This window comes from Pinus tabuliformis, chromosome 1_2 (assembly GCF_031772625.1).
Source record: "Pinus tabuliformis cultivar Carrire ecotype Pingquan chromosome 1_2, CPIR1, whole genome shotgun sequence".
NCBI classification, from domain to species: domain Eukaryota; kingdom Viridiplantae; phylum Streptophyta; class Pinopsida; order Pinales; family Pinaceae; genus Pinus; species Pinus tabuliformis.
This window is the reverse complement of record NC_142298.1, coordinates 1,356,052,339-1,356,080,329: the sequence shown is the minus strand read 5'-3', so window position 1 is coordinate 1,356,080,329 and position 27,991 is coordinate 1,356,052,339. Positions and strand designations below refer to the sequence as shown.

General features: G+C 40.6%; 1 protein-coding gene across 3 annotated transcripts in view; it reads right to left on the bottom strand.

The window, feature by feature from the left end:
* LOC149211259 (MAG2-interacting protein 2-like) overlaps positions 1-27,991 on the bottom strand; it is a 542,599-nt gene that overhangs the window by 227,276 nt on the left and 287,332 nt on the right. For all 3 annotated transcript variants that reach the window (XM_089396982.1, XM_089396981.1, XM_089396983.1), the window contains one exon: positions 7,753-8,112. In XM_089396982.1, the coding sequence (XP_089253108.1) occupies positions 7,753-8,112 (360 nt within the window). The remainder of the gene's footprint in view (positions 1-7,752; positions 8,113-27,991) is intronic.

Below are 27,991 nucleotides of genomic sequence, written 5' to 3'. Positions count from 1 at the left end.
TATCTTATCAGGTGTCATAGGATTCTTCAAGGGAATCCTTGCTCGCTGATTTGTTTATAAGTTTGCACACAGATATTAAACAGGAAAAATAGCAGAAGCCCGCCTTAGGGACACCCACATGTGGTGAGAAAGGGACCAGCACAAATGGAGAGGCATCTAGCGAGGGTTAAATCACCTATAGTCTTTGCTCAGGTCTGAAGGCCTTTCAATACAGTTTTGCATGATAACACTGTAACAAACCTAAGAGTCACCACAAACCATCAAGGCTGGCATAAGTAGACAGCTTGAATAAAATAAAATATATAATATAGGAATAGGGGTTCTTGCTGGTGTTACTCTTCTAAAAGTGCTGTAAGATGATTTATGTTTCTGTATAATTTTATTTTCAGCCATTGATTTTAGCTTGATGAAGATTGATCTAGGCACAGGTATCTTGTCTGATCTCTGGGGTTTGAATGATAGTGTAGATCCTGAAATATAGTGGCAGGTATCTCCATTTGATCTGGATTCCACTATTGTTTTCTCCCTCTATGATAATGGTTGATTTTAAGCTGTGCAGGAAATCTTTTTTTTAGATTACCGGGCGTTAGGGGAAGTTCTTCGCTGAACCAACCAACTCCCGGATTGTATTTTCTGAAAGAGCCCAGCGAGTTTTAATTCTAAGCTTATCATCTGAAATTTTTTATGAATGCATGCAGAGTTTTCCGAAGTATCTCACATTAAATTTAAATTCTGAAAATATTACTGTGGATTATTGACAAATCTGACTATTTTAGAGCTTTTAAGCTGTAATTACTTAGTTGGTTTTAGGGTTTTTAGGTTTTGTCTCTAGCATATTTTATTTCTGGGTTTTCTGTTATTGCAGGTTGCTGATACAGGTTTTGAAATTTTTTTGGGGTTTTCATTAAACAAATCTGAAGCAGGGTGATCTAAGATTTACTGGAGAATTTGGAGGGTTTTCTGGTCCCTTTTTCTGCTGTTGCCTCGAGTCTTCAATTTTTGGAGAAATTTCAAAGAATTTTAAAGGTTGTTCACTGTCCAAACCCTCACACAGCTGCACGTTGTTTTCACTTCTCTACGCTGCCTCCTCATTGCCTGCTCTGCGTATTGGCCAACCCTCTCTCATTAACAGCGGTTCTCATTCAATCTGCAGCCATCTCTTTCCCTTCACCTCCACGCTCGTCCAAACCTGCAAAACGCATAACAAAAAAAAAAAAAACTCACACAATCTTCACGTTGCCATTTTCCTGCAGCATCAATCACACTCCCCACAAGCCACGCTCTCCCACGTGCATCCCTCCTGCTCCAGTTTTTTTCATCACCTTGCCACACTCATTCGGCGTCCTCTGCGTGCATCAACAGTCCACAAATTTGCGCAGTCTACCTATCATCCACACTGACCTGTATTACTCTCTCTCTGTGCTGCGTTTTCCTCCTCTGTCACTCGATCTGCTCGAGCGTTCTCCAACACTGCTCATTATGCAAAAAAAAAAAACACATCTGCAGCTCCTTTACCTGCCCGCAGCACCTCAAACCTGCGTATGCTGACCAGCATTTCCCTTAATCCTGCGTGAAAGCCTTCTGCAACCTAATCCGCTGCCTTGGGTAGCTTCTTCCTACGCTATTTCTTCCTGCCGTCCAGAACCGATTTACCCAGCACGCAAATTCATTTGAAACAGTCCAAAGTGGGTAAGAATTGGTGTTTTTTTTATCTGCGTTGATTTTTTTAGTTACAATTCAGATCTTAATAGTTTTGGTTAAGTTTTTAGATTTTAAATCTATAGTCTAATTTTATTCTTTGGTTTAGACGTAAAGCACTTAAGTTGTAGAATTACTTCTTTTGTCCATATTTGAGTTTTAAGATAGGCTTTAGTTTCCATTTATTTGCCTTTTTTTTTTTTACTTAGTTTTAGTATTAGTAAATTTTTTAGTTTCATTTACTTTGATTTTTTTAGTTAACTTTTGCTCTATTTAAAAAAAAAAAATCAAAATCATAATAAAAAATATAAAACGTCCTAAAAAGCATAAAAAGTTTTCTTTTAGTTTAGATTAGATTTTAGTTTTTTATTTAGATTTTAAATTTTAATTTTAGATTTGTTTAGTTTTATTCAAATTTTGACTTCAAAAAAAAATTGATTTTTCAGATTAACTTGGTCTTGTTTTATTTTTATTTTTTAATAATAAATTTCATATAGAAAAAAGGGGGACATAATTTTTTTTTTTTAGATATTAGATTTTATTTGATTTCAGTTTATTTCATTTTTAGATAAAAAGTTATAAAATATAAAAAAAAAATTAAATGTTAAAAAAAAAAAAAAAGAAAAAAAAAGTTCTTTTTCATTTTTTTTTTTGAGGATCTTAGTTTAGGTTAGAGTTTAGTTTATTTTTGGTTTAGCCGTTAGTTTTAGATCTATTAAATTTTTGTTTTAATTTTAGATTTAAATTTCGTTAAAATTAGATTTAATTTTGTTTAAATCTATGTTGCGGGGGAGCACCCTCCCCCTTCGAACCCGCTCCCGAATCGCGCTCCGGGCGGGAGCAGCTCGGGAGCGCGCTCCCTCAAAAAAATTTGCGCTCCCTGGTCTGTTAGGAATCGATTTAGGGAGCGATCGCTCCGGCGCTCCCGGAGCGATTTTTAACGCCCGGGAGCGATCGGGGAGCTCGCATTAAAAATCGTTCCGGGAGCGATTCGCGCGGGGCTGGGAGCGGAGCGGGTCAGCGGAAAAAAATTCCGCGGATCCGAAAAAAATAAATTAAAAAAAAAAAATTGGTTTTAAAAGGCCAATGGGCCAAAAAAATATTCATTGTTATTTCATTGAGCTTGAGTTTGGAGCTGGAGCAAGAGCAAAGGAGCGAGGAGCAAGCCTGCAAAGGTAAGTAACTTAGTAATTTAGTTAATTTAGCTGGTTAGGTAGTAATTTAGTTAATTTAATTTAGCTTATTGAGTTCAAAAATCATGTATTTAAATTAAATTAATAAATTAAATTAATTAATCCCAATAAATTAAATTAATTTGCAGATTCAAGAATCAAAACCCTACAAACATCAAACACCATGGACCTGGCTATATTTCTTGGCATTTTCCTCTTCCTGGTCCCTTTTATGGTTATTATGGTGCTGGAGAGTAGGAAATGGAGGGGCCAGCCCCAAACTGAAGAGGGGGATGAAGAAGCTGGAGAAAGTCAAATGGGTGAAAACCCCGGTGAGGAGGCGCTAGAGGAGGGTGAACATGACCCTCAAAAAACTAAACAAGACCAAACTCCATTGTGGAAATATGTTAACAGGGCTGAAACAGGGAGAGGGGGTGGAACCACTAAATTTCATTGCCCCCATTGCAACACTAATTACACAGGTTCATACACCCGTGCTAGAGGACACCTCTGCGGGAAAAGGCCATGGGATGGAGAGAAACAAATAGGAATCAAAACTTGTACAGCGGTGTCAGCAGCGGAGAGAGCCAAATACATAAGGGAAGAGGAGGAAGCCCAATACAGAACAAAAAAATCAAGGGGTTTCTTTGAACCAAGCTCACAATCACAAAGAACTCCTTCAGCATCCTCCCAAGGCAGTGGATATGGACATGGAGGCACAGGGTCATCATCTTTAAGGCGTAGAACCATATCAGATTTCCTTGATGAGGGGTGTAGGAATGATGTTGATTCAAAAGTTTACAGGTTTCTCTATGCATGTTGGATACCATTCAATGTTCTTCGCTCACCTTATTGGCACGAAATGGTTTCTGCCATAAATGATGCCCCTAAAGGATACAAGAGCCCTGGGTATGACAAGGCAAGAACCGTTGGCTTTGATCATGAAAAAGCAAAAATATCACATTCTTTGAATAAAATAGCAAGTTCTTGGACTGACCATGGGGTGTCCATTGTATCTGATGGATGGACAAATGTAAAAGGCAAGCCATTGATAAGTGTTCTTGATGTGTCCGTTAATGGTCCCATCTTTCTAGCTGCACATGATTACTCAGACAAGTTCAAGACCGCCATCAACATTGCAGAAGCATTACTTGAAACAATTGAGCGTATTGGCCCATAAAATGTCATCCAAGTCATCACTGATAATGCTCCTAATTGTAAGGCAACGGGAGCAATTATTGAGGATAAATACCCCAACATATTTTGGTCTGGATGTTTGGTTCACACATTGAACCTTCTGTTGCATGATATTGTCAAAAACAAAAATGAACAATACCAATGGATTGGTAATTTGTACAAGAAAGGCAAACAAATGATAAAATTTATTACAAATCATAGCAATACCCATGGCCTTTTCCGCAGTCACTCGAGATTGGAGTTGTTGAAGATTGCGAAGACTAGATTTGGTAGCTATTACCTCACCTTCAGGCGCCTTTTGAAGGTAAGAGAGGCATTAGCTAGCATGGTATCAAGTCCACATTGGCAGGTGTTAAAGGAAAGGGCTACAAATGTAGCTGACATGGCAGGTTTTGAAATGGTGGAGGAGGCTGCTCTTGATGGGCAGTTTTGGACAAGTGTGAGGCAGGTATTGGATTTCACCAAGCCAATTTATCACATGATTCGGTTTGCAGATACAGACAAACCAGTGATCGGCGAGGTGTATGAGCAAATGGATACCATGTTGGGGGAAATAAAATACATTGTTCATAATAGAGATCCCAACTTGTACAAACTGATTCATGATTGTGTGTGTGAACAGTGGAATAGGCTTAACCTTCCATTACATTGCTTGGCGTATATCCCTACGCCAAAATACTACTCTACATCTTGGTTGGGCCAACCTGCAACAGGGGGTGGGGTTAGGACCAAACCCCATTTAGATCCAGAGGTAACTAAAGGATATTTGGAAGCATTAGAAAAGTTGGTACCTGACAGGGAGGAATGTGCAGTTGTGCGCCTTGAAATAGGCAGATATTTCAGTGGCACTGGTTTGTATGGTAACTTCCATGCAATGGACAACAAAGATAAATTTGAATCTCTCACATGGTGGGAAACATATGGCGGCCACGGACTTTTGCCAAAATTGGCAAAAAAAGTTCTTTCACAGGTTGTAAATTCTTCTTCTGCAGAGAGGTGTTGGAGCACCTACAGCTATATACATAATGTAAAAAGAAACAAACTCAATGAAAACCGAGCAGAAAGCTTGGTTTATGTGCACTACAACTTGAGGTTGTTGAGTCATTACTGTGATCGGGCTAATGAGGATCCCACATATAAAATTTGGGACAATCACCTAGAGGATGACAATTTGGAGGATGGCATTGTACATATTGAAGAACTAGAAGAGGAACTTGTAAGGGATGAAAATGAAGCAGCAGCCATGCCACCTCCACCTCCACCTCCACCATCCAGTAGCAGTGCTCGAGGTCCTAGTCTTGTTCCTTTGCTGTCGCCACCTCCATCTACACCCTCGCGTGGAGGTTCTAGTTCTGGTCGTCGGTCTGTGCGGGAGACTCCTAGAAGACCACCACGACCTGCTTATACTCCTGGAGACTCTCATGGCAAGGGCCACATGTAGATTTACAGTTTACTTGTCTTTTTTAGTTTCTATTAGACTTTAGTTTTCATAACTGTTGAGTTTTGAGTCCTTGACTCTTGACTCTTGACTCTTTCATATCATAATGATATTTTTTGTAAACATTATATCACTGTGACAATGAAAATTTGAAGTTTGAAGTTGGGCCTTGGCAATTATAACTCATTGGTAATGATTGTGAATTATGAATATGATGCTTTGTGAAAGACTAAAGTTGTTTCATTTCATCTCATTATTCATGTTTCATTTTATTAATTTTTAACATTTCATATCATGTTAACAGTTAGAAGTTAGGACTTAGAAATATCTTCGATATTACTTCTTGTAATGGTTAAACTTAGCTTACAAGTACAACTTTGGTGATCAATGATGATAAATGTTATTGAATTTTCAATTCTGAAAGCTTGAAGTTGAAACTTTAAGATTGAATTTGATGAATCATGATTTATAAGACTCAATATGTTGCAGTTGTAATATGTATTTTACTAACTTGTGGACATGGTTGATGATGATTATAATTTCTAGATGATTGATGTGATATGGTTCAATGATCAATCTATGTTTTTTTATGTTTTTTATGTCTAATTCATCATTCTACATGTTTTTGTTGACATATATGTATCAAAAATTAAAAAAATTAAAAAAAATATATATATTTTTAAAAAATCGCTCCCGGATTCGCTCCCAAACCGGGTGCTTCTGAAAATGGTCGCTCCCGCTCCCGTTTTCGCTCCCGCTCCCGCTCCCAAGTAACATTGATTTAACTTTTGATTTTAAAATAAATAAAAAAAATATAAAAATAAAAAGAAATCGATTTTCATTTTAGATGAGTTGTTTCAAGTTTTATTTTATTTTTAGTTTTTAATAAATTCAAAAAAAAAATATCATATAAAAATTACAAATGATTTAAAAAATATAAAAGGATTTTTTTCATTTCTTATTTAGAATAGATTTTAGTTTGTTCTAGTTTTTGATTTTAGAATTTTAAAAAAATAAAAAATATATATCAGAAAGGTTAGTTTTTCTTTTAGGATTTATTTGGATTCAAATTTTGATTTTATTTTTAAAGTTTTGATTTAATTTTTAAAGTTAGATAAAAAAAATAAAATAAATAAAAAAAAAAATAAATTCCTTTTCTTAGACTTTAGTTAGGATTTTAGTTTTGTTTAATTTTTAGATTTAAAATTTTATATCAAAAATTATTTTATGGTTTTAGATCAGATTTTAATTTAGGATTTTGTTCTATTTTGATTTCTTTTAAGCTTAGAATCATAAAAAATATATAAAAATTAAAAAAATTTGAAAAAGCTTAACAAAAAATTGAAAAATTCATTTTTGGTGTCTCTATGTTCCATTTCTCTATAGTTAAACGCACTTAATGTTTATCTTAAAGTTAGCTATGTGAAAGTGGTAACTGATCAGCATCTAAATTTTATGATCATTTAAAGCATTTAATTCTTCTTTAAGTTTAATTGTTGGATCCCCATTAAGGCATTGTGCATTTGTTGAAAATCTTACATCACTTGGGTTATTTGATGATAAATGATTGTTCTACATGGTTTATATTTCTGCAATATGCAATAAATAATCATTTAATCATCAGCTCCTTAAGGCACTGGTATATTAACTTAATAAAATCAATTAAGTGCTTGTTTCCCTTCGTGTCTCCCAGCCCAACTAGCTCTCAGTTGGTCATCCATTTTCCCATAGGGTCTACCCCCCTTAGCCACGGGAGATAGGCTTAAACGGAGAGATCGTGGATCAGGGTGACAGCCCCCGGTCTGAGCGTTGTCGTGACAATCTGTGCGACAACAGGGGTCTATAAATATTATTTATATACCATGCTCAAAGAACATGACTCTAGCAATACTGAATGAAAGTAAATTTTATTTATATACTCATCAACATGGCTAATTACTTCTAAAACATGTAGAGTACATTTGAAACAATACCCCCAGAGTTGTGACATCCAACAAATAGGACATTCTTAAAAGCAAAAGAAACTAGAAAAATCCAATATTAGAGAAGTGTGACTCCCTTGCCTGCATCAATGTTGTAGGCTAAACTATATACAACGTCTGTTTTGAGCAACGTGAGAGATTCAAGCAACATTTAATTATAAAAGAAAACAAAGAAAAGAAATTAGTGTCAATGACTCTCTATTTAAATTATATAACATCCATATTTCTGAATTGCCACTAAGTTTAGAATAAAAGGAAAGCATACTTCAGAAGAATCCAAACTGGAAGCTGAGAAGAAATATTCACGTGCTGCCTCTATAACAAGCATTTCGGCTTTCTCTGGTGCTAAGCCCATACTTGCTGTCCCTTTTAAATAATTCCATGCCAAAGAAAATTTTCCAGCATTCAGTAACCCTCGACAAAACTCCAACAGCATATATTCCAAGTCTAGAAAGGGGAAAGCTTTTTCCTGAAAACACTGCATATCATGCCACAAGGTTGCCCATTCATTATTTGATTTCTCTGGTTGACAGCGCCCAAACTTGGAAAGAACTAAATGAAGTAGCTGTTTTACTTCCTTTTGATCCTCATGAGCTTTAAGAAAAAAGACAATTGGTTTTGGCACCTGCATAAAATAGACATGAAATCATCAGAATCACAAGCTGCAAGTTTTGACCAGCACATAGACATGTTAACTTTGAGATATTCCAGGGCATATGTGCAGCTTTATTGTGTTTACAAGCAAACTCTGTTCTATGGTCAGTAGATTTCACACTAGGTACAAAGAGTTAAACAGAAGATGTGAGTAAGCTCTATACATTAAGCAGAAAAAATAAAATAAATATAACGATTCAATATCATATAAATGGTAGATGGAAAAGCTATAACCGTATAACATGGAACAGGAACACATAGTCCATACTTAATTTTGTGGAATAGTTTTGTAATTTGTATCTTTTCTAATGAATGCATATTCCGTGAACACCTTTAGCTATCAGCAGAATCTTATTTGTATGAAACATCAATATGTCGATAGCTTCTTGAATACTTTAGAATTTCCAAAATGCCCCAAAATCTCAGGTAATGCCACAAACTAGCAACAACACATTTACTGTGATATCAAAAGCAACTTTCAAGTGAGGTGATGCTTCAAATTTTCATCAAATTCAACATATGTGAGCTAGATATTATGCTTATTGATTCATAGAAACAAAATCAACTTGTATCAATCTCCACAAATAACCAAATTACGTCAATGGGATTTCAAAGTAGAGAAGCCTAAAATGGCACTGTAGGAATGCTTGAGGTATCTCCAACATCTACAATCTAGATTTATAAAAGGACCTGTTGACCACACTTTGTCAACAGTCCAAGGAAGCAGAGTACAAAAATGTGAAGAAATTTTTTCAAAGCTCAAAGTCATCAGCCAACACAATTATGTCATTGTCAACCCAATTTCTGGCTGAACTGAACTGCCTATCTTGAGGCACTGCGCAGTCCCAGTGCTGCCTCCTGAAGAAAATACTCGCCCTCTCTTCTGACTCTTCTGGAACTAGAGACTCGTCCCGAAATCTGCTACTCTACCCCTCTGCCACCTGCAACTCGATTTCTCCTGCTGAATCACCTACACTGGAAAATCAAAGTGTCTAGATCACTAAGTGTCTGCTCTGGGGTATTCTCCAAGCACCCATCGACTTCTTCTTATAGTCCTCTATTGGACCTCCAACAGCCAAGATTAAAACTTAATCAAGGGCCAGGATCATATTGGAGTCGATCCGTGTGAGTTTCTAGAGAATTATCATCTTGACTTAATTAATTTTGATTAATTAACCAGTTTTCTTAAGTTTAGACTTAGAAAACATTAAAAAAAAGGGTAATAATCTAATTAAGCCATCTCTGAGTGGAATTTCTAGAAACGGTTTGTGGGTTTTGGAGATCTCATGTATTCTAGCCTCTCCACCAAGTTTCGTGACTAGAACACATCTGAAGCTACAAAAACTAATACTCTGATACCACTATAATGACCCAAATGGGCATTTTCATTAAAACTTCATGAGGGTTTTATCTCTGCACAATTTTACCAAAAAACACAACCAAAACACCAGAAATTCGATAGAAACAATGGACCCAGAAACTATATGGCAATCTCATTAAAAATATCACAACATGAGGAACAATGAGAAATATGTTGATTTGGGGTAGCATCGGATGTGCTCTAGCCACGAAAATTGGTGGACAGGCTAAGACACATGAGATATCCAATACCCAGAAAGGGTTTGGGCAGATTCTAAACAATTTGAGAGATATTAAAATAATTGATATTTTTAATGAAGTCCCTAAGTCTAAACTTAGGGAAAATAAAATATTAATGTGAATTAATATAAAATTGTGTTAGAATGGTCCAAAAGTCATGGATCAAGCCAAATCTTATCTTAGCCGTTGATTAGGGACTTAATCTCAACCGTTGATTTGTCAACGAGAAAAGTAGAGGAGGCTTGAGGGTCGCTTGGAGAACACACTAAGGGAGACAAGTCAATTCAATTTCTGGAGTGGGGTTAGCTGAGAAATTGAACCAGTGGTCTAGTGCGCAGTCAAGAGGCAGCAAATACGGAACAAAGAGGCGGGATCAGCCACTGGAAATCAGCACTGAGGCAGGAGAGGCAGACGCAGAGGCAGTAGAAGATTGCGCAATCACTAGCTGGGCCTGCATGGGTGACGCAGAGAGGCCCAGGGCTGACACAAAGGGTTTGAGAGCCACACAGAGGTCTGCCCGGCTGATGTTGGGATTGGGAGAAGTGCTAGAGAATTATTTCTCTCCATGGGTAAGCCAGTTTGGCACCTTGTTGTACTGAAAAACTGTTGAATAATAAAATCCTCCCTTGCTGCACCGGTTTTCCCACATTGGGTTTTTCTGAGGACTGTTGTCCAAAATATCTATGTCAATGTGTTAATGCTTGTGCATATGTTTGTTTTTGTATTACGGTGTGATATCTGCAGCAGTATTTATTTTAATGTTTATTGAAGTAATTTCATAAATAACTTATTGTGTAATAAGTAGGAAAAATAAATCAGTTGCTGCAGTGATAGAATTTTCACAAAATACGGCAACAAAAGAAAAATCCAGCTTGATTATATAGAAATATATGCTAATACAATCATTGGAAATGGCCCTCCAAGATATGCTATAATGTTGATACTGACCTCCAAAGTGAAATGAGAAATATGTTGATTTGTGGTAGCATCGGATGTGCTCTAGCCATGAAAATTGGTGGAGAGGCTAAGGCACATAAGATCTCCAAGACCCAGAAATGGTTTGGCGAAATTCCACCTGGATGGAGAGATATTAAAATAATTAATATTTTTAATGGAATTCCTAAGTCTAAACTTAGAAAAATTAAAATATTAATGGGTATTAATATAAAACTTGGTGAGAATGTTCTAAATGACATGGATCAAGCCAAATCTAATCTTAGTCGTTGATTAGGGACTTAATCTTGGCCGTTGAAGACTCAACAGGAAAAGTATAAGAGGAGGCTTCAGGGTCAGTTGGAGATACAACGAATTGATCAGTCAGTTCGATTTTCTGGAGCGGGGTTTAGCTGAGAGAATCGAGCTAGTGATTTGTTGTAGCGAGGGGCAATTCAGCACGAGGCCGAGAATAGATGTTAGAGAGGCAGAGATAGTGCCAGAGAGACAGCGCAGAACCTGGAGAGGTTGACGCAGACGCAATTGGGAGCTACGCAAAGGCTAGCAGAGCTAACACAGGGCCAAGAGGCAGCGCAGGGAGATTTTTCGTGAGGCAGACTGAGTGCTAGTGAGCTGAGAGGGTGACGCAGTCCCTAGCAGAGTGACGTAGAGCAGTGGAAATTATCGTAGTTACTGTGGGATCGTTCATCCGGTGATTGATCAGCTGGAATATCTGTCTCCAAGGAGAGGTATCACTGTCGAGGACATTCTCTGTTGGGTGAACCATTTTTGGCACCCTAGTTGTATTCAAAAACTGCTTAATAATAAAACCCTCATATCTGTTGCACCGGTTTTCCCGCATTAGGTTTTTCCGAGGACAATTGTCGAAAATAACAGTGTCCCTTGTGTATTTGTCTCAGTTATTTCAGTTGTTGATCTGTATATGACTTAAGGTTGCCTTTTTGTTTATTTCAGTATTTATATTTATAAATAACTTGTTAATGGAATAAACAAATAGGAGAAATTAAACCAGATAATGCAGTAGGGATTTCTAACATGTCAGACTTAGAAATTTCAACATCGTATTAGAAGGTTGCAGATCACAGGAGGACTGAAGGCACCAACAAAAATCTGAAATTTGCAGCGGTAGCAGCTGTCCCGAGGGACAACGTTGTTCCAGAGTAGAAGCAACAAGATAGAAAGTGACACAGAACCTGCGTCATCATTTCGAGCCAGGAGGAGGGTCAGCGCAGAGGCAGAGGGGTAGATCAGACCTACGTAGTGCCCGGTCATCTTTCTCAGCCAGGAAGGATTGACGTTGTGGCCAAGAGGAGTAGATTCTGTCATTGTTGGGATTGCGCAGAGCCTGAAAGGCTTAGTTTCTTTAGTTGTCGAGGCTTGGGGAGCTATAGGCAGATTGTGATTGGGAAGCTGGTGGGGTGCTATTTCTGTCAGTGTAGAACAACACCTAAGGGGACAGAACCAAGGTAGAGGGAGTCGCTACCTTGATGGATTTCTAGCCAAGAAATCCAGATCCGAGTTGCAGTTGCAAGGAGGATTGGAGAGGAGTGGTTCAACATTTGGCGGGAGGATTTCCAGCAGGGAAATCAGGACTTAGAGGGAGATTTCTAGGAGGAAGTCGAAACTCAGAGGGAGTCCAGAAGAGGAGCTGAAATGGCAGTGAACGGACTAAGGGATCAAGACAGGTTGGACGGGGCTTCCAACTTTGTCATCTGGAAGGCTAGGATCCTGGCAGTCCTGGATCGACATTGCATCAAGGACTTTGCCTTGAGAACCGTGGCTATCCCAGTGGACCAAGATGAAAATGAGAAGTATGAGGATGCAATGGCGAGGGCGAAGTGCATGATCCTTGACGGGGTCAAAGATCATGTCATACCACATATTGTTGAAAAGAATACAACAAAGGTAATGTCGAATACTTTGACAACCTTGTATCAAGACACTTCTGTGCAGCAGAAGATGTTATTAGCAAATCAGCTGCGGTCGTATTAGATGCAGAAGGGAGAGCAGATAGATCTGTTCCTCCTCAGATTGCAGGAGATTCGTGACCAACGTACTTCCATAGGGTCTACATCGGATTCAGAGTTCATGGTGAGGACTGCCCTGAATGCAGTCTCCGAGGAGTGGGAGACATTTGTCCAAGGAATTTTGGGCAGAGCTACTCTTCCAAGATGGGAGGAGATGTGGGCAGCTCTTTGCCAAGAAGAGATCAGGAGGTTGACCAAGGCAAGGAGTAGTCACAAGGGAAGTAGAATCAAGAAAGAGGAGGATGCAGCTCTAGCATCTGCAGGACAATAAGGGAAGAGGAAGAAGAAGGACATCTCCAAGGTGAAGTGCTTCCATTGTGGGAAGTTGGGACATTATGCAGAGGCTTCCGACTCCAAGGCAACTCCAGCTAAGGCGGAGAAAGAGGTCGAGACTAATGACGATTGTGACATGAGTGCTCATGCACCTCTACAGAAGAGGTGGGGAGACATCAAGTTGTAGTCAGGAGGACTACAAACTAGGGGCATGAACCTTGAGGTGCCCAAACTCATGGATCATTTCCGGCTACGAGAGCCCTTAACGATAGTAGCAGAATGACAGATGTTGGGTGAAGCAAAGTGTAGTGGAGCAACAAGGCAGTGCTTGGGTGCAGAAATTTGAGGCAGCGTAGTGTTGGGTGCAGCAGTGCAAGAGGTACAGAGTTGTATGCGACAGCATAGTAGCAGCAAAGGGAGCACAGTATAGCAACAAAGGAAGCTTCAGTTTCACGTGGCTTCCAGCCTGATTGGGATGTTAGTATTTGGGAGAAGTCAATTACCTACTTCTCGGTAACTGAGTTGCAGTGCAGCAGTTAGCAGTGGCAGTGCTAGCGGCAGCATGGGCAGCATGTTGAGAGGGAGTTGCAATACAGATGTAGCAATGGCAGTGGCAGTGGCAGTGTCATGGGCAGCAGTACAGGAAGCAGCAATGCAGATGATGTGAGGCAGCAGGCCTAGCATCAGCACAAGTACCAGTGCAGAGGATCAATGTGATGTTTCCATGGTGAAGCATTACTAGAGCACATTCCTTGCTAAGAGGGAGTGTTGATTTGTGGTAGCATCGGATGTGCTCTAGCCATGAAAATTGGTGGAGAGGCTAAGGCACATAAGATCTCTAAGACCCAGAAATGGTTTGGGGAAATTCCACCCAGTTAGAGAGATATTAAAATAAATAATATTTTTAATAAGGTTCCTAAGTCTAAACTTAGGAAAATTAAAATATTAATGGGTATTAATATAAAATTAGGTGAGAATGTTCTAAATGACATGGATCAAGCCAAATCTAATCTTAGCCGTTGATTAGGGACTTAATCTCGGCCATTGGAGACTCAACAGGAAAAGTATAAGAGGAGGCTTGAGGGTCAGTTGGAGATACACCAAATTGATAAGTTAGTTCGATTCTAGAGCGGGGTTTTGTTGAGAGAATCGAGCTAGTGATTTGTTGCAGCGAGGGGCAGTGCGGCACGAAGCCGAGAATACATAGCATAGAGGCAGAGATAGTGTCAAGGAGACAGTGCAAGGCCTGGAGAGGCTGACGCAGAGGCAGTTGGGAGCTACGCAGAGGCTAACAGAGCTGACGCAGGGCCAAGAGGTAGCGTTGGGATATTTTTCATGAGGCAAACTGAGTGCTGGTGAGCTGAGAGGGTTACACAGTCCCTAGCAGAGTGACGCAGAGCAGTGGAAGCTTACATAGTTGTTGTGGGATCGTTCATCCGGTGATTGATTAGCCAGAATATCTGTCTCCGAGGAGAGGTATTATTGCCGAGGACATTCTCTGTTGGGTGAGTCATTGCTGGCACCCTAGTTGTATTCAAAAACTGTATAATAATAAAACCCTCATATCTACTGCACCGGTTTTCCCGCATTGGGTTTTTCCGGGGACGATTGTCCAAAAAATAACAGTGTCCCTTTTGTGTTTGTCTCAGTTATTTCAGTTGTTGCTCTGTATATGAGTTAAAGTTGCATTTGTGTTTATTTCAGTATTTATATTTATAAATAACCTGTTAATGGAATAAACAAGTAGGAAAAATTAAACTAGATAATGCAGTAGGAATTTCTAACGTGTCAAACTTAGAAATTTCAACAAAATCAATCACTACGCCTGTGGATTTTGAGTGAATCCACCAAGGGGAGGTGGTTACTCACCCAATCTCACTGAATCACCCGAGGGTTTTCGTCCTAGGGCTACCAAAAAAGTAGAGAATCGGGTTCTCAACCTCTCATACAAGAAGAAATATCAAATCCAAGATGTCTTTTAATGGCCTCCTCCTCTTTTATAGCTCTGATGGACCCCTCTAAAAGTTCCTATTTTATTATTATTTTAATCATTGAGCACATTTCCCTCAACTAAAATATCTTTTTAATGTGGGAAAATGGTAAATTGGCCACCATGCCTCCTTGGGCCACTGAAAATCCCCACTAACCATCTCATCATGTAGATCTTCTTGTTTTGGTTCCAATGAGCTATTACACTAAGGTGTTTTGTCAAGTATTCCTCTCGAAATGCAACATTAAGCATAATTAAATGAGTTAGGTACAATAATAACCCTGTTTTACAGGAATTATCATAATACAATGGAACGAGAAGGAAGTTGTGCAGAATCAATCCTGGTGATGGAAGATGGCAAGTGAACTCCTCCAAACCCCATAAAACATCTCCAAAAGCCCCTGGGCCCTCTAATGACTTAAACCTTCACCTGTGACCTGTCTGCCTCCAACCCTGAAAGACCATCCTAACCATGCCATAAGGAACACCAGAGAAAGGAACATCACACAAAAAGAAGTCAATTTTTGGAGCTCCTCCACTAAGGGAAAAATGGATATTTTAAGAGAATTTGAGCGCTTGGACCTTGATGGTTAAGCTAAAGTCAAATTTTTGAGGAAAATAATCCAAAATATTAATTTTTGGATTAATAAAAAATTATTTTTAAGAGAAATTCGAATTTTTCCTCAAAACTAAAAATTTGACAATGGAGATTAAAAGATGATCAAGTTATTTTCAACAGTCAAAATTATTTTGACGGGGATCAAGCCAACTAATCGTTATTTTCCACTTGGGGGGTTTTCTCGATATAAAGAAAGTATTGAGATTCTATTTTCCATCTTTGGATGAGGTAATTTTGTAACGCTTTTACTGAGTTGTTGCTTTGTTGGGGATAGTTTTTATCATAATAGAAAGACTTTGGGGTTCAGTTCATGGTGTTCTTCTATCTGTTGATCTGTGGTATGTGTTAGCTATGTGTTTATCGTATATTGTGTTGAATAATTTTTAATTGTTATTTCATTTGTCGGTGATAAGAACGTTCTATTAGCATGAGTTATCTTCGGTGATCTGATTCACTATATGAATTAACATTTTATCTTGAGAATTTATAGAGATTTACAGGTACACTAACCCACATGAGAAGGGTAAGTAGGCTCTTTATTAAGGATGAAGGGGTTTCCATCAGATTGCGAGATAGTGGCATATGACAAGTCCATTTGGAGATGACCCCCAACAGTGGCTCCCCACTTCCTTGATAGGAGCATCCCCCATACATTAGGGATATCTATGACTACAACATCCATAAGCAATGATATATCAGGGTTCATAGCCAAAGAATCCTTAAGGTATTTTATGAGGCCTTCTACTTCCACAGGTTTGGAGTTAAAACCACATACCTTTTTATATGGCCGAGTGATGTTAAGACCTTTTGCACACGTTTTGTCACAATTCCAAGGAAGAAGTTATACCATTTTTTTTTTTAAGTTCATAAACATCAACATGTAGATTATTATGTCATTGTAAACCCATTCTGCAAATTTGTAATGTAAATGATGCTAGTACAACGGTAGTTATATAGCAACTTAGGTAAGCCTACGATTTTGGCGACAAATTTCATCCTAGGAGATTTTTCGTCTAGCTGATTATTTGTGTTTCTAAACACGGATGATCAGTAGAGTTTTTCCCTCTAGCCCCACCCCAAAGCTAGGGTGGGTTTTATCGTCAAAGTCTTAGGTGAGTCCTAGTGTTTTAGTCGAGTCTTTTGTAAAAGTGATTTGGCAAATCTTGGTCATATAACATTTCCTTTGCAACCCCAACTATGGTTTTGTTTTTTCCCCGCTACCCATTCTGTTGTGAATTATACAGGGTTGTCCATTCTCTCATGATGCCTTCCTTCGCACAAAAATCTGTGAAATCTTTATCAATATATTCTCCACCATTATCTGAGCGAAGCACCTTGATCTTCTTTCCTGTCGCATTCTCCACGAGAGCCTTAAACTCTCTAAAACGATAGAAGACCTCATCTTTTGTAAAAGTGATTTGGCAAATCTTGGCAAATTTTTATTCTGAAAAATATGTCATGATTTTTTATTCAAAATTAGCATGAAAATTCATCAATTTATGCTAGAGAAATTGATAACATAAAAACCCATAAATGAATAATGTTGCTACTCCGAAAAATTCAAAATAAAATTACAGCAATCACAATATGAGAGAAATGCAACAAATCTTAGATTGATTATATTAGTATAAATACTGAAATCGCATGCCCATAAAAATCATTGATGTGTAGTTGAGATAGAACCCTCCAAACTGCTGCAAACTAAATCCGGTCTCAAGATAATCTTTTGCAACATTGGATATGACCTCCTAAACTGGACTACAAATATAGCTCAACTTGAGGATCTGGATGATCCTTACTCCAATCTAGTAGATCTACTCTAGATTTGATCTCCAATAAGGTTGTTGAAGCTCCGTGATAATTCTGGATGAAATCTCCTCAACATTGGGTTGGGTTTTCGTCCAACTCACAATAGGGAAACCTTGGGGTTTTCGTCCTGGGGCTCACTGAAGTTGAGAACCACATTCCCAAAACATCTCCAACAAGAAAATATCACAACTCCAAGATGTCCCAAATGATCTCCTCCTCCTCTTTTTAAAGACTCCAAAGATAGATCCTCAAGCCTCTAGAAGCATCTTATTTTATTATTTTATTATTATTCTAGAAGCTCCTCCCTTGACTTTATCTTAAGTGACTTTTTAATTTTATTTTATTTCACTTAAGTCACTTTTGGCCTTTTCTTATTATTATTCTAGAAGCTCCTCCCTTGACTTTATCTTAAGTGACTTTTTCATTTTATTTTATTTCACTTAAGTCACTTTTGGCCTTTTCCTTCAATTAATTATTTTTCCGTCTTTAAGTAGATGATTAATTAAAGTCATTTTTAATCTGGGAAAATAGTAAATTGCTCACTATACCCTCTCCGGCCACTAGAAGTCACTTCTCAGCATCCCATCATGTAGTTCTTCTCATTCTAGTTCCAACGAACTATTACATTGACACATTCCACCAAATGATCCTCCTGAAATGCCATGTTATGAATAAAATATTCATAACAATATTACCTATATAAATAATATTTTAACAATAATTAATTAAATAAACAATTACATAAATTATAAAACATTATTATGAAGAGGTAAAATAGTCGGGGGACATGACTATTCATTCCTCATGGCCAGTCGTTGCCTATATAGGCAAACCGCCATGAGGGTATTGTACACACTCAGATTTTTTTAAATAAATAAATATTTACACAGAATTTATAAATTAATGTATCACCAATTACTAAACACTAGTGAGCAAGAAGTTTCTACTCCATTGGTATCGGAGTTGTGTGTTGCCGCCTCTACTGTCTGCTGCCTCCTCTATTGTCCATCTTTCTCCGCTGTGATCCACCAAATAAACTCTCCGTTGTCCCCGTTGGTTTTCACTGTTTTGGTCCTATCCCACCCATGTTCTCCGACCACATGACTACAACTGTTGCCATTGTTCCTCGACCACCTGCATTCGCATATTCATCAACCAGAGTCGCTGCCCACTCCGTCGTGACTCCAACTCCCGATACACCGTCAACAAGAGTACAGGGTTTGCGGTCCCAACCTAGATCTGTTGTTCAACATTGTTTGTATGCTGCAATCAATTTATTGACCACATGCCTTTCTTCACTCTTTGTAATCACTGGCCGATCGGGTTCCCATATGTCACAATTTTTTAAATTAAGGTCAAGTTTCTTCTAAAAAGCACAATTCGGTATAAAATTGACCAAGGACTGTCACAGAGGCACGATTGACCACGTATTGTGAAGAATATCGTAGAAGGAATCACTTTATTAGTTGTTGAAGCATATTAAATATATATATATAGATAGATAGATAATTTTAATACCACATACAATTTTTTTACATAATTACAATTAATTAATTAATTTATATAAGTTAATTAATTTAATTATATATATATAATAGTATTGTTATTATTATTTAAATAACAAACAAAAAAAATTGGATCTATGAAGAAAAAGAGGAACAAAATGGGAAGCAGTAACAATGACGACAATTCAAAAAAAATTCAAGAAGAACTCGACAGAATGCGCAAGCACCTTGACGATATCGAGAGGAAGCAAGATGATTTCGGGAAAAGTCAAGACCAAATGGCAAAGGATATCATAGCAATAAAGAGCATGATGAGTCAGTTTATGGGAGGAGCCAATCCACCTTTTAACCCCTCAACTACGCAAAGTCCAAAGACTCCGGAAGGCGGAATTTTTCCAAGTCATGAATTTCCTTCGATTCCCGAAGAGCCACGAGTGCCGCAAATACAGTTCGAAGGAAGTCAATACCACACAAAGTTTCCCAACAGAGACTACTTTAAAATTAAAAGGGAATGACCTAATTATGATGGTAAGAACCATAATGGCGCTATTGTATCGGTAAATAAAATGGACGCCATTTTCGGAGCAAACCCGCCAATAGGTGAGCAAGAGAAGGTTTTGACCGCATCCAACTACCTAGAAGCAGAAGCATATGATTGGTTCCTATGGTTGTCTAACAAATGCGCAACTCGCTCGTTCAGTTGGCAAAATTTTAAAAGCGCCTTGCTAAAAAGGTTTCATGGCGAAGAAGAGGATGATGTTTACGAAAGATTCATTCACCTCAAACAAAAAGGATCATTAAACGAATACACTCACGAATGGGAATTATTAGCTATATAGCAAAGGGGATTCTCAGACGAAGAGTTGTTAAAAATGCATTGTTGTGGCCTTAAGGATTATATTCGGGAAGAATTAAAATTATATAAACCCCAAACCATTGAAAATGTGAGACATGCAGCAATAATTATTGAGAGAAAATATAAGCTCAGAATGTCATCATTTAGGGAAGACGAAAACCAACAACTACATTCAAGCAAAAAAGAACTAACAAATGTAGATATTGTAAAGACAAATGGACATCATGACACAGATGCCTTAACAAGAAATTGTATACTTATGAAGACGAGAAGGAATCAAACACTTCAAGTAATAAGCCGGAAAAAAAAGATGAAAAAGAAAAATAATTGTCGCAAATGTGGAGAAAACTAGATGCCATGCCATAAATGTGAAGACGCATCCATGCACTACTATAAAATAGTAGATGGAAAGAAAATTGTAATATTCCTAATTAGCCATGGCTAATTGGAATATTCGATTTTGCTCAATTTTGCCTTCTATAGTTATTTGTAAATAAAAAAGGTGAGGAAAAGGGGACATAACTCACTTTTAGAATAAAAGTCACTCCTAGTAGCACAACGTTGTGACTTAAAGGGGAGCCAAGGGAGCCAAAGGACCACGCAGAGATGGGGCCCACGCAGACACTTGGAGGGACTGCGCAGATGGGGAAAGGAACACGTGGCAAGAGGAGATTACGTTGGAGGAAGTGAGCCTTGGGATTGAGAGAGGCCAATGCTATAAAGGAGAGAGGAGCCTCTTCATTTTGGCATTCGATTATGAGCATTTGAGCTAGTCACTTCGACATGGAGCACGCTGGTTGTTTAACTTGTCCGCAGCACTATTTAGTGCACTGAGTGTCTCCGTTCAGAGATCTCACCCTTAGCCCCGGGGGACTTCGAGTGCCTACTCGAGCAAGGTATTTTCAGCAGTCTTCTTGCAGTAGTTTCATCAGCATTTTGGCAAGAGGATTGAGCATCTTGGATGACTGTGCAGTCTTGACAAGGATGACGCAGTTCTTTCTGGCAGGAGTTCTAGATTGAGAGTTTATGGAGGATTTGAGCTGGGAGATTGAGCAAGAGATCAGCTCTTGCATATTGGAGGAGTTTGGCAAAGTTTTAGGCAGTATTTTGGAGGATTCTACTCAGTGGCAGTGTAGAGCCTTGAGGGATTGCGTGATTCCCCAAGGGGGCGATTTTCGAGAGTCGGCCATTTCAGGAGAGCTTTCTAGGTTTTCTGAGTAGAGGCTGATTCGAGAGTTTCAACGTTTTCTGAGGAGGGGAACAGCCCCAAATCTTCATTTTATTTTCAGCAATAGCAGCAACACAGCAGTTCTCCAGTAGCATCCACGCAGTTCAGAGAGAGGCCATTCCTTTGCTATTCCGAGTGTATTTCTTCACTTGCCTGGTGCAAGTCGAGGTGCCATCCTTCTGATCACCTCCTGTACTCATTCCATTACTCAGTATAATAAAATGGCTTAGCATTTCTCTCTGCATTTCTCGAGTACCTACTTATATCTCATGTTTACATTATTACATGTTGCACCATTGTTATTTTTATTATTTTGAGTTTCCTGGTTATTATATTATTTGTGCGTATTTTGTTAGAGTTTATTGGGGGTTTTGGGGAATATCTTTGAAACGGGATATTACAATGGTATCAGAGCATAGATCTGGCTCAGCCTGTGGAGCTAGCAATCTATGACACCGGGGGAAAAACCCTACATCTGTACAAAGGTAGGAGATACAGAGACACTGAGCGTAGGTTGGAGAACACCTACGAAGAGGGAGATTGTGTTTCGGTGGTGGACGCAAAACAGGAGGAGCCTGTGGTGGACGCAGAACAGAGGGAGCCTAGGGTGGACGCAAAGCAGGGGGATCCGATGGCAGATGAGGACAGGAAGAGATTTGCGGACATGCTCCTCAAATCAGTGCAGGATCTATCGAGGCAGATCGAGGTGATGGGGCAGAGATTCACGGCAGTAGAGGCTAGACAACGTGAGAACCCACGGGTTTTCCACATTGGTGAGGGATCGGGTACATCCCACCATTTTCCAGAGCAGGGTGTCGCTCAGCATGATATTACTCCGCAGATGGCCTCACATGCCCCTACACGCTCTACCATGCCCACTTTCCTAGGAGCAGACAAGGGGGCCGGAGCCCAGCATGAAGCAGAGCCCAGTCATATGGGCGATTATTTTGCAGAGTATCAAGCCTATGGGCAGGAGTTCAAGGAGGCTCTCTCATTCAGAGACTTTGTTCAGCTCCAGCGGGATAGTAGACCCCACGACCATCACAGAGGATATCGGCATTATCATGATGGTGACACCCACCATGCAACTAGTAGATTCCACTTGCCTACGTTTGATGGTTCATCAAATAGTTCGGCAAAGTCTTGGGTGGAGAAGTTGGACATTTACTTCCAACTTAACCAGATGTCGGAGGCAAAGGCCATTAAGGTGGCGACATTACATTTAGTTGGTGAGGCCCAAGATTGGTGGTTCCATGGGATGGTTACACTCGGACACTCCACAGTGACGACATATGCCGAGTTCAAAAGGAGATTGATAGAGAGGTTCGACCGGAGGGATCCAGAGTAGCACTTTGTTGAGCTGACGAGGCTCAAACAGACCAAGAGCCCAGAGACCTACATTGCATATTTCTTGAGGGTTTCAGTGATGGTGCCAGATCTATCCATGGCACGGAGGACCTACATGTACATTGAGGGGTTAGCAGAGCCACTTTGGGGTTTAGTCCGAATCACTAGACCAGCCACACTCCAGGATGCTATCAGCAAGACCCCATATTTACAGGATGTCTTACCCAAGCCCCAGACACCTTACCCCCAGAGACAGACTTTCCAATCTAAGGGGAAGGATGTGAGGATTCCGCCTCCAAACGGGAATCTAGGACGAGTACAGATTGATGACGATGCCAGGAGGGAGTTGAAGAAGAAGCAGTTGTGCTTCACCTATCAGGAATCGTGGGCACCAGGACATAGATGTGTTGCTGGCAAAGCACATTTTATTGAGGTCTTCTCCGAGAGCAGCAGGGAAGAGGACGAGGAGGATGATGTGGAGGCAGGACGTAGCCATGCAGCGCATGATCCCTTGCCACCTCCACCACCACCAACAGGTGGTGCAGCTTTTGCACCTACCGGAGGCGCCCTTCCAGCATTGCGAGGAGTTCCCAAGTATTTGACGCTACGCGTACGGGGGACAATACGTGGCCAGCGAGTATCAATTTTGGTTGACAGTGGGGCAACCCACAACTTCATCGATGCACAAATGGTTGAGCGGAGAGGTATACAGATAGAGAGCTTATGGGTTTTCAGTTTTAGTCCCAGGAGATCAGACCATGATGTGTGCTCATTATGTTCTAGAGCTATCAATGACGATGGTCACCTACACATTGACTGACCACTTTTTCGTGGTCGATATTCCAGACACCAACATGATACTGGGTGTTCAATGGCTCATCACTCTAGGGAAGGTCACAATAGATTGGAAGACGCTAGAGATGGAGTGGGATGATGAGAAGACAAGGAGGCATGAGAAGATACGGGGACAGCACACATATCTGCCTCAGACTCTTTTGGCTCATTGGATGGAGGCAGTCTTCCAGAAGGGAGACGTAGAGTGGGCAGTGGAGTTGCGTGCATCAGAGGCAGGGACTATAGGGCAGACGGTACATCCAGAGATACAGTCCATCCTCGACCGGTATGCCATAGTGTTTGGGGAGATTCCGTCGGGATAGCCACCGAGCTGGGGGTTTGAGCACACCATTCAGCTTGAGCAGGGCATACAGGCAGTGATTACTACCCCATATAGGCATCCCAAGGCCTATCGGGATGAGACTGAGCGGGCCATTCAGGAGTTGTTGGCTCTTGGGCACATTCGGCCAAGCACGAGTCCTTTTGCTTCTTCCGTGGTGTTGGTGAAGAAGAAGGACAGCACATTGAGGATGTGAATTGACTACAAGGCCCTGAACAAGAAGACACTGAAGAACAGGTACCCCATACCCAGGATCGACGAGTTGATGGATGAGTTGAGACGAGCACGGTTCTTCTCAAAGATTGATTTGAGATGTGGGTACCATCAGATTTGCGTGAGGGAGCAGGACATTCCCAAGACCGCATTCGGTGTCACTATGGGCACTTTGAGTTCTTGGTGATGCCCTTTGGGCTAACCAACGTGCCCACTACATTTCAGTCCTGCATGAATCACATCTTTCGCAGTCACTTGAGGAAGTTTGTGTTGGTATTCTTTGATGATATCCTCATTTACAGCAGGGCTTGGGAGGAGCATTTCCAGCACATTGAGACAGTATTGCGTATCTTGCAGGAGCAGCAGTTCTACGCCAAGCTCTCCAAGTGTGAGTTTGGGTTGACGGAGATGTTGTACTTGGGACACATCATAGGGGTGGACGGAGTGAGAGTCCCCGAGGAGAAGATTAGGGCCATCAAAGATTGGCCAGAGCCGAGGAACGTGACAGAACTTTGGGGATTCATTGGCATTTGTACTTACTACCGGAAGTTCGTCAAGAGTTTCTCACAGCTTGCTGCACCCCTGACAGATCTGACAAGGAAGGGGGCATTCAGTTGGTAGGATACAGCGCAGCGAGCCTTTGACAGGTTCAAAAAGGTTATGAGCAGCTGCCCAGTGCTTGCATTTCTGGATTTTACACAGCTATTTGTTTTGGAGTGTGATGCGTCAGGAGAGGGGATCGGCGCAGTATTGATGCAGGGAGGTCACCCTATAGCCTATGAGAGCCGGAAGCTCCTTCCACACAAGAGGTTGTATCCTATATACGACAAGGAGATGTTGGCCATGATGCATGCATTGGCCAAGTTCCGGCAGTATTTAGTGGTAACAGGTTCAGGGTGAGGACTGAGCACAACAACCTCAGGTTCCTTTTGGAGCAAAAGCAGCTACAAGAGAGGCAGCAGAAGTGGATCAGTAAGATCCAAGCATATGACTTCGACATTGAGTATGTCAAGGGTAAGAACGACGCGGTAGCAGATGCCCTTTCATGTAGACCAACCACGTTGTCTCTTATGAGCTTGGACACAGACTGGAGGGCTCAACTCTTAGTTGAGTACTCCAAGGACAGGTTTGCATGTGTGGTTCTAGATGGGCAGGTGGCAAATGACAGGTATAGGGTAGTCGATGAGATCATCTACTATAGGGACCGGATCTTCTTGACTGAGGGATCTCAGCTCAAGAAGAAGATACTTCAGACATCACATGATTCACCATTGGCTGGCCATCAGGGGTTTACCAAAACCTACAAGGCCATTAGAGAGAGGTTCTCATGGAAGGGCCTCAAGGAGGACGTACTCCAGCATGTCCGGGAGTGCGATGTTTGCCAGAGAAATAAGGGGGAGATGAACCATCCTGCAGGATTATTGCAGCCTCTTCCCATTCCGGAGGGGAAATGGGAGAGCATTTCGATGGGCTTCATCACAGGGTTGCCCATGGTATAGGGCAAGGATTGTATCTTTGTCGTCGTTGATCGACTGACAAAGTACGCACATTTTTTTGCCATATCTGCACACTACACAACAGCACAGGTGGTCGAGCTGTTCTTCAGAGAGGTCTTTAGGCTACATGGTCTTCCTAAGACCATCATCAGTGACAGGGACAACCGTTTCATGGGCGGGTTTTGGCAGGACCTTTTCCGATTGGTGGGGACGGAGTTGACATTGAGTACCAGTTATCACCCACAGACGGACAGGCAAACAGAGATAGTTAACAAGTGGCTGGAGGGCTACTTGCGTAACTATGTCAATGGGCAGCAGCGAGCATGGCTGAAGTGGCTGCATCTGGGGAAGCACTGTTATAACACTACACATCACATGTCCATTGGTATGTCACCATTTTATGCTTTGTATGGATATCATCCTTTATCTTTTGCTGACGTGATGTTTGGTGCTAGCAAGGCTCCGAGAGCCAAGATTTGGATCCAAGAGAGTCAGGATATTCTCCGAGCTCTCAAGGATAATATGGCTACAGCGCAGAACTAACGGAAGTTGTATGCTGACAGGGGTCGGGTGGAGAGACAGTTTGAGGTAGGGGACCTAGTCTACCTACGATTACAGCCATACCGACAATCGTCACTGAAGCAGAAGGGGGCTGAGAAGCTCAAGCTCCACTTTTATGGGCCATACAGGGTGATAAGCAGGATTGGACAGGTTGCATATGAGTTGGAGCTACCCCAAGGCAGCAAGATTCATAATATTTTTCATGCATCATGCCTGAAGAAGGCATTGGGGCAGCATGTGACAGTGACAGATGAGCTACCACCCACAGATGATGAGGGGCATTTGGTGTTGCAGCCAGAGGCTATTACTGATCCCAGGGAGAGGTAGATGCGGAGCAGGACGGTCTTGGAATTCTTGGTGAGGTGGAAGAATTCACCGGATGTGGATGCCACTTGGGAGAGAGAAAATTTTGCAGCATCCATCACTTCAATCTCTTGAGGACAAGCAACATTTTGCCGAGGGAGACTGTAATATTCCTAATTAGCCATGGCTAATTGGAATATTCGATTTTGCTCAATTTTTCCTTCTATAGTTATTTGTAAATAAAAAAGGTGAGGAAAATGGGACATAACTCACTTTTAGAATAAAATTCACTCCTAGTAGCACAACGTTGTGACTTAAAGGTGAGCCAAGGGAGCCAAAGGACCACGCAGAGATGGGGCCCACGTGGACACTTGGAGGGACTATGCAGATGAGGAAAGGAACACGTGGCAAGAGGAGATTACGTTGGAGGAAGTAAGCCTTGGGATTGAGAGAGGCCAATGCTATAAAAAAGAGAGGAGCTTCCTCATTTTGGCATTCGATTCTGAGCATTTGAGCTAGTCACTTCGACTTGGAGCACGTTGGCTGTTTAGCCTGTCTGTAGCACTGTTTAGTGCACTGAGTGTCTCCGTTCGGAGATCTCACCCTTAGCCCCCGGGGACTTCGAGTGCCTACTCAGGCAAGGTATTTTCAGCAGTCTTTTTGTAGTAGTTTCATCAGCATTTTGGCAGGAGGATTGAGCATCTTGGGTGACTGCGCAGTCTTGAGAGGGATGACGTAGTTCTTTCTGGCAAGAGTTCTGGATTGAGGGTTTGTGGAGGATTTGAGCTGGGAGATTGAGCAAGAGATCAGCGCTTGCATATTGGAGGAGTTTGGCAGAGTTTCAGACAGTATTTTGGAGGATTCTACTCAGTGGCAGCGCAGAGCCTTGAGGGATTGTGTGATTCCCTGAGGGGGCGATTTTCAGGGGTCGGCCATTTTTGGAGATCTTTCTGGGTTCTTCTGGGTTTTCTGAGTAGAGGCTGATTCTAAAGTTTCAGCGTTTTCTGAGGAGGGGAACAGCCCCAATCCTCATTTGATTTCCCGCAGTAGCAACAACACAGCGATTCTCCAGCAGCATCCACGCAATTCAGAGAGAGGCCATTCCTTTCCTATTTTGAGTGTATTTCTTCACTTGCTTGGTGCAAGTCGAGGTGCCATCCTTCTGATCACCTCATGTACTCATTCCATTACTCAGTATAATAAAATGGCTTAGCATTTCTCTCTGCATTTCTCGAGTATCTGCTTATATCTCATGTTTACATTATTACATGTTGCACCACTGTTATTTTTATCATTGTGAGTTTCCCGGTTATTATATTATTTGTGCATATTTGGTTGGAATTTTCTGGGGGTTTTTGGGAATATCTCTGAAACGGGATATTACACAAATTGAAGTACAAGAACATGATGAAGGAATTGTTGTCACACACCGTGAAGATTCAGATTCTGAGGAACCGTCATTAACTGCATTCTCATGTGATTGGAAAAAACTTGACGAAAACAGTAACTCATTCGGAGATCAAGAACAACAAGCAACTGTAAAATACGTTCCACCACATCTTCGAAAGAAGAGCCAATTTCCAAGAAGGAACATTAAACTTACTACACCGTCAACAAACATGAGGAAGAGACTATGTCCTAAAACCCTAAGGCTCAAAGGACTCATAAAAGATAGAAATGTCAATATACTTATAGATTCGGGTAGTACTCACAATTGTATAAACATTGATCTTGCTAAACAACTTGGTCTTTGTATATGTCCAATCAAGGACCTAACCATGTCTGTCGCTACTGGAAAGAAAATCAAGGAAATAGGAGAATGTCAAAAAGTTTCAATCCAAATACAAGAATTGGAGCTACAAACAGATCTATTTGCCCTACCACTCAAAGAAATGG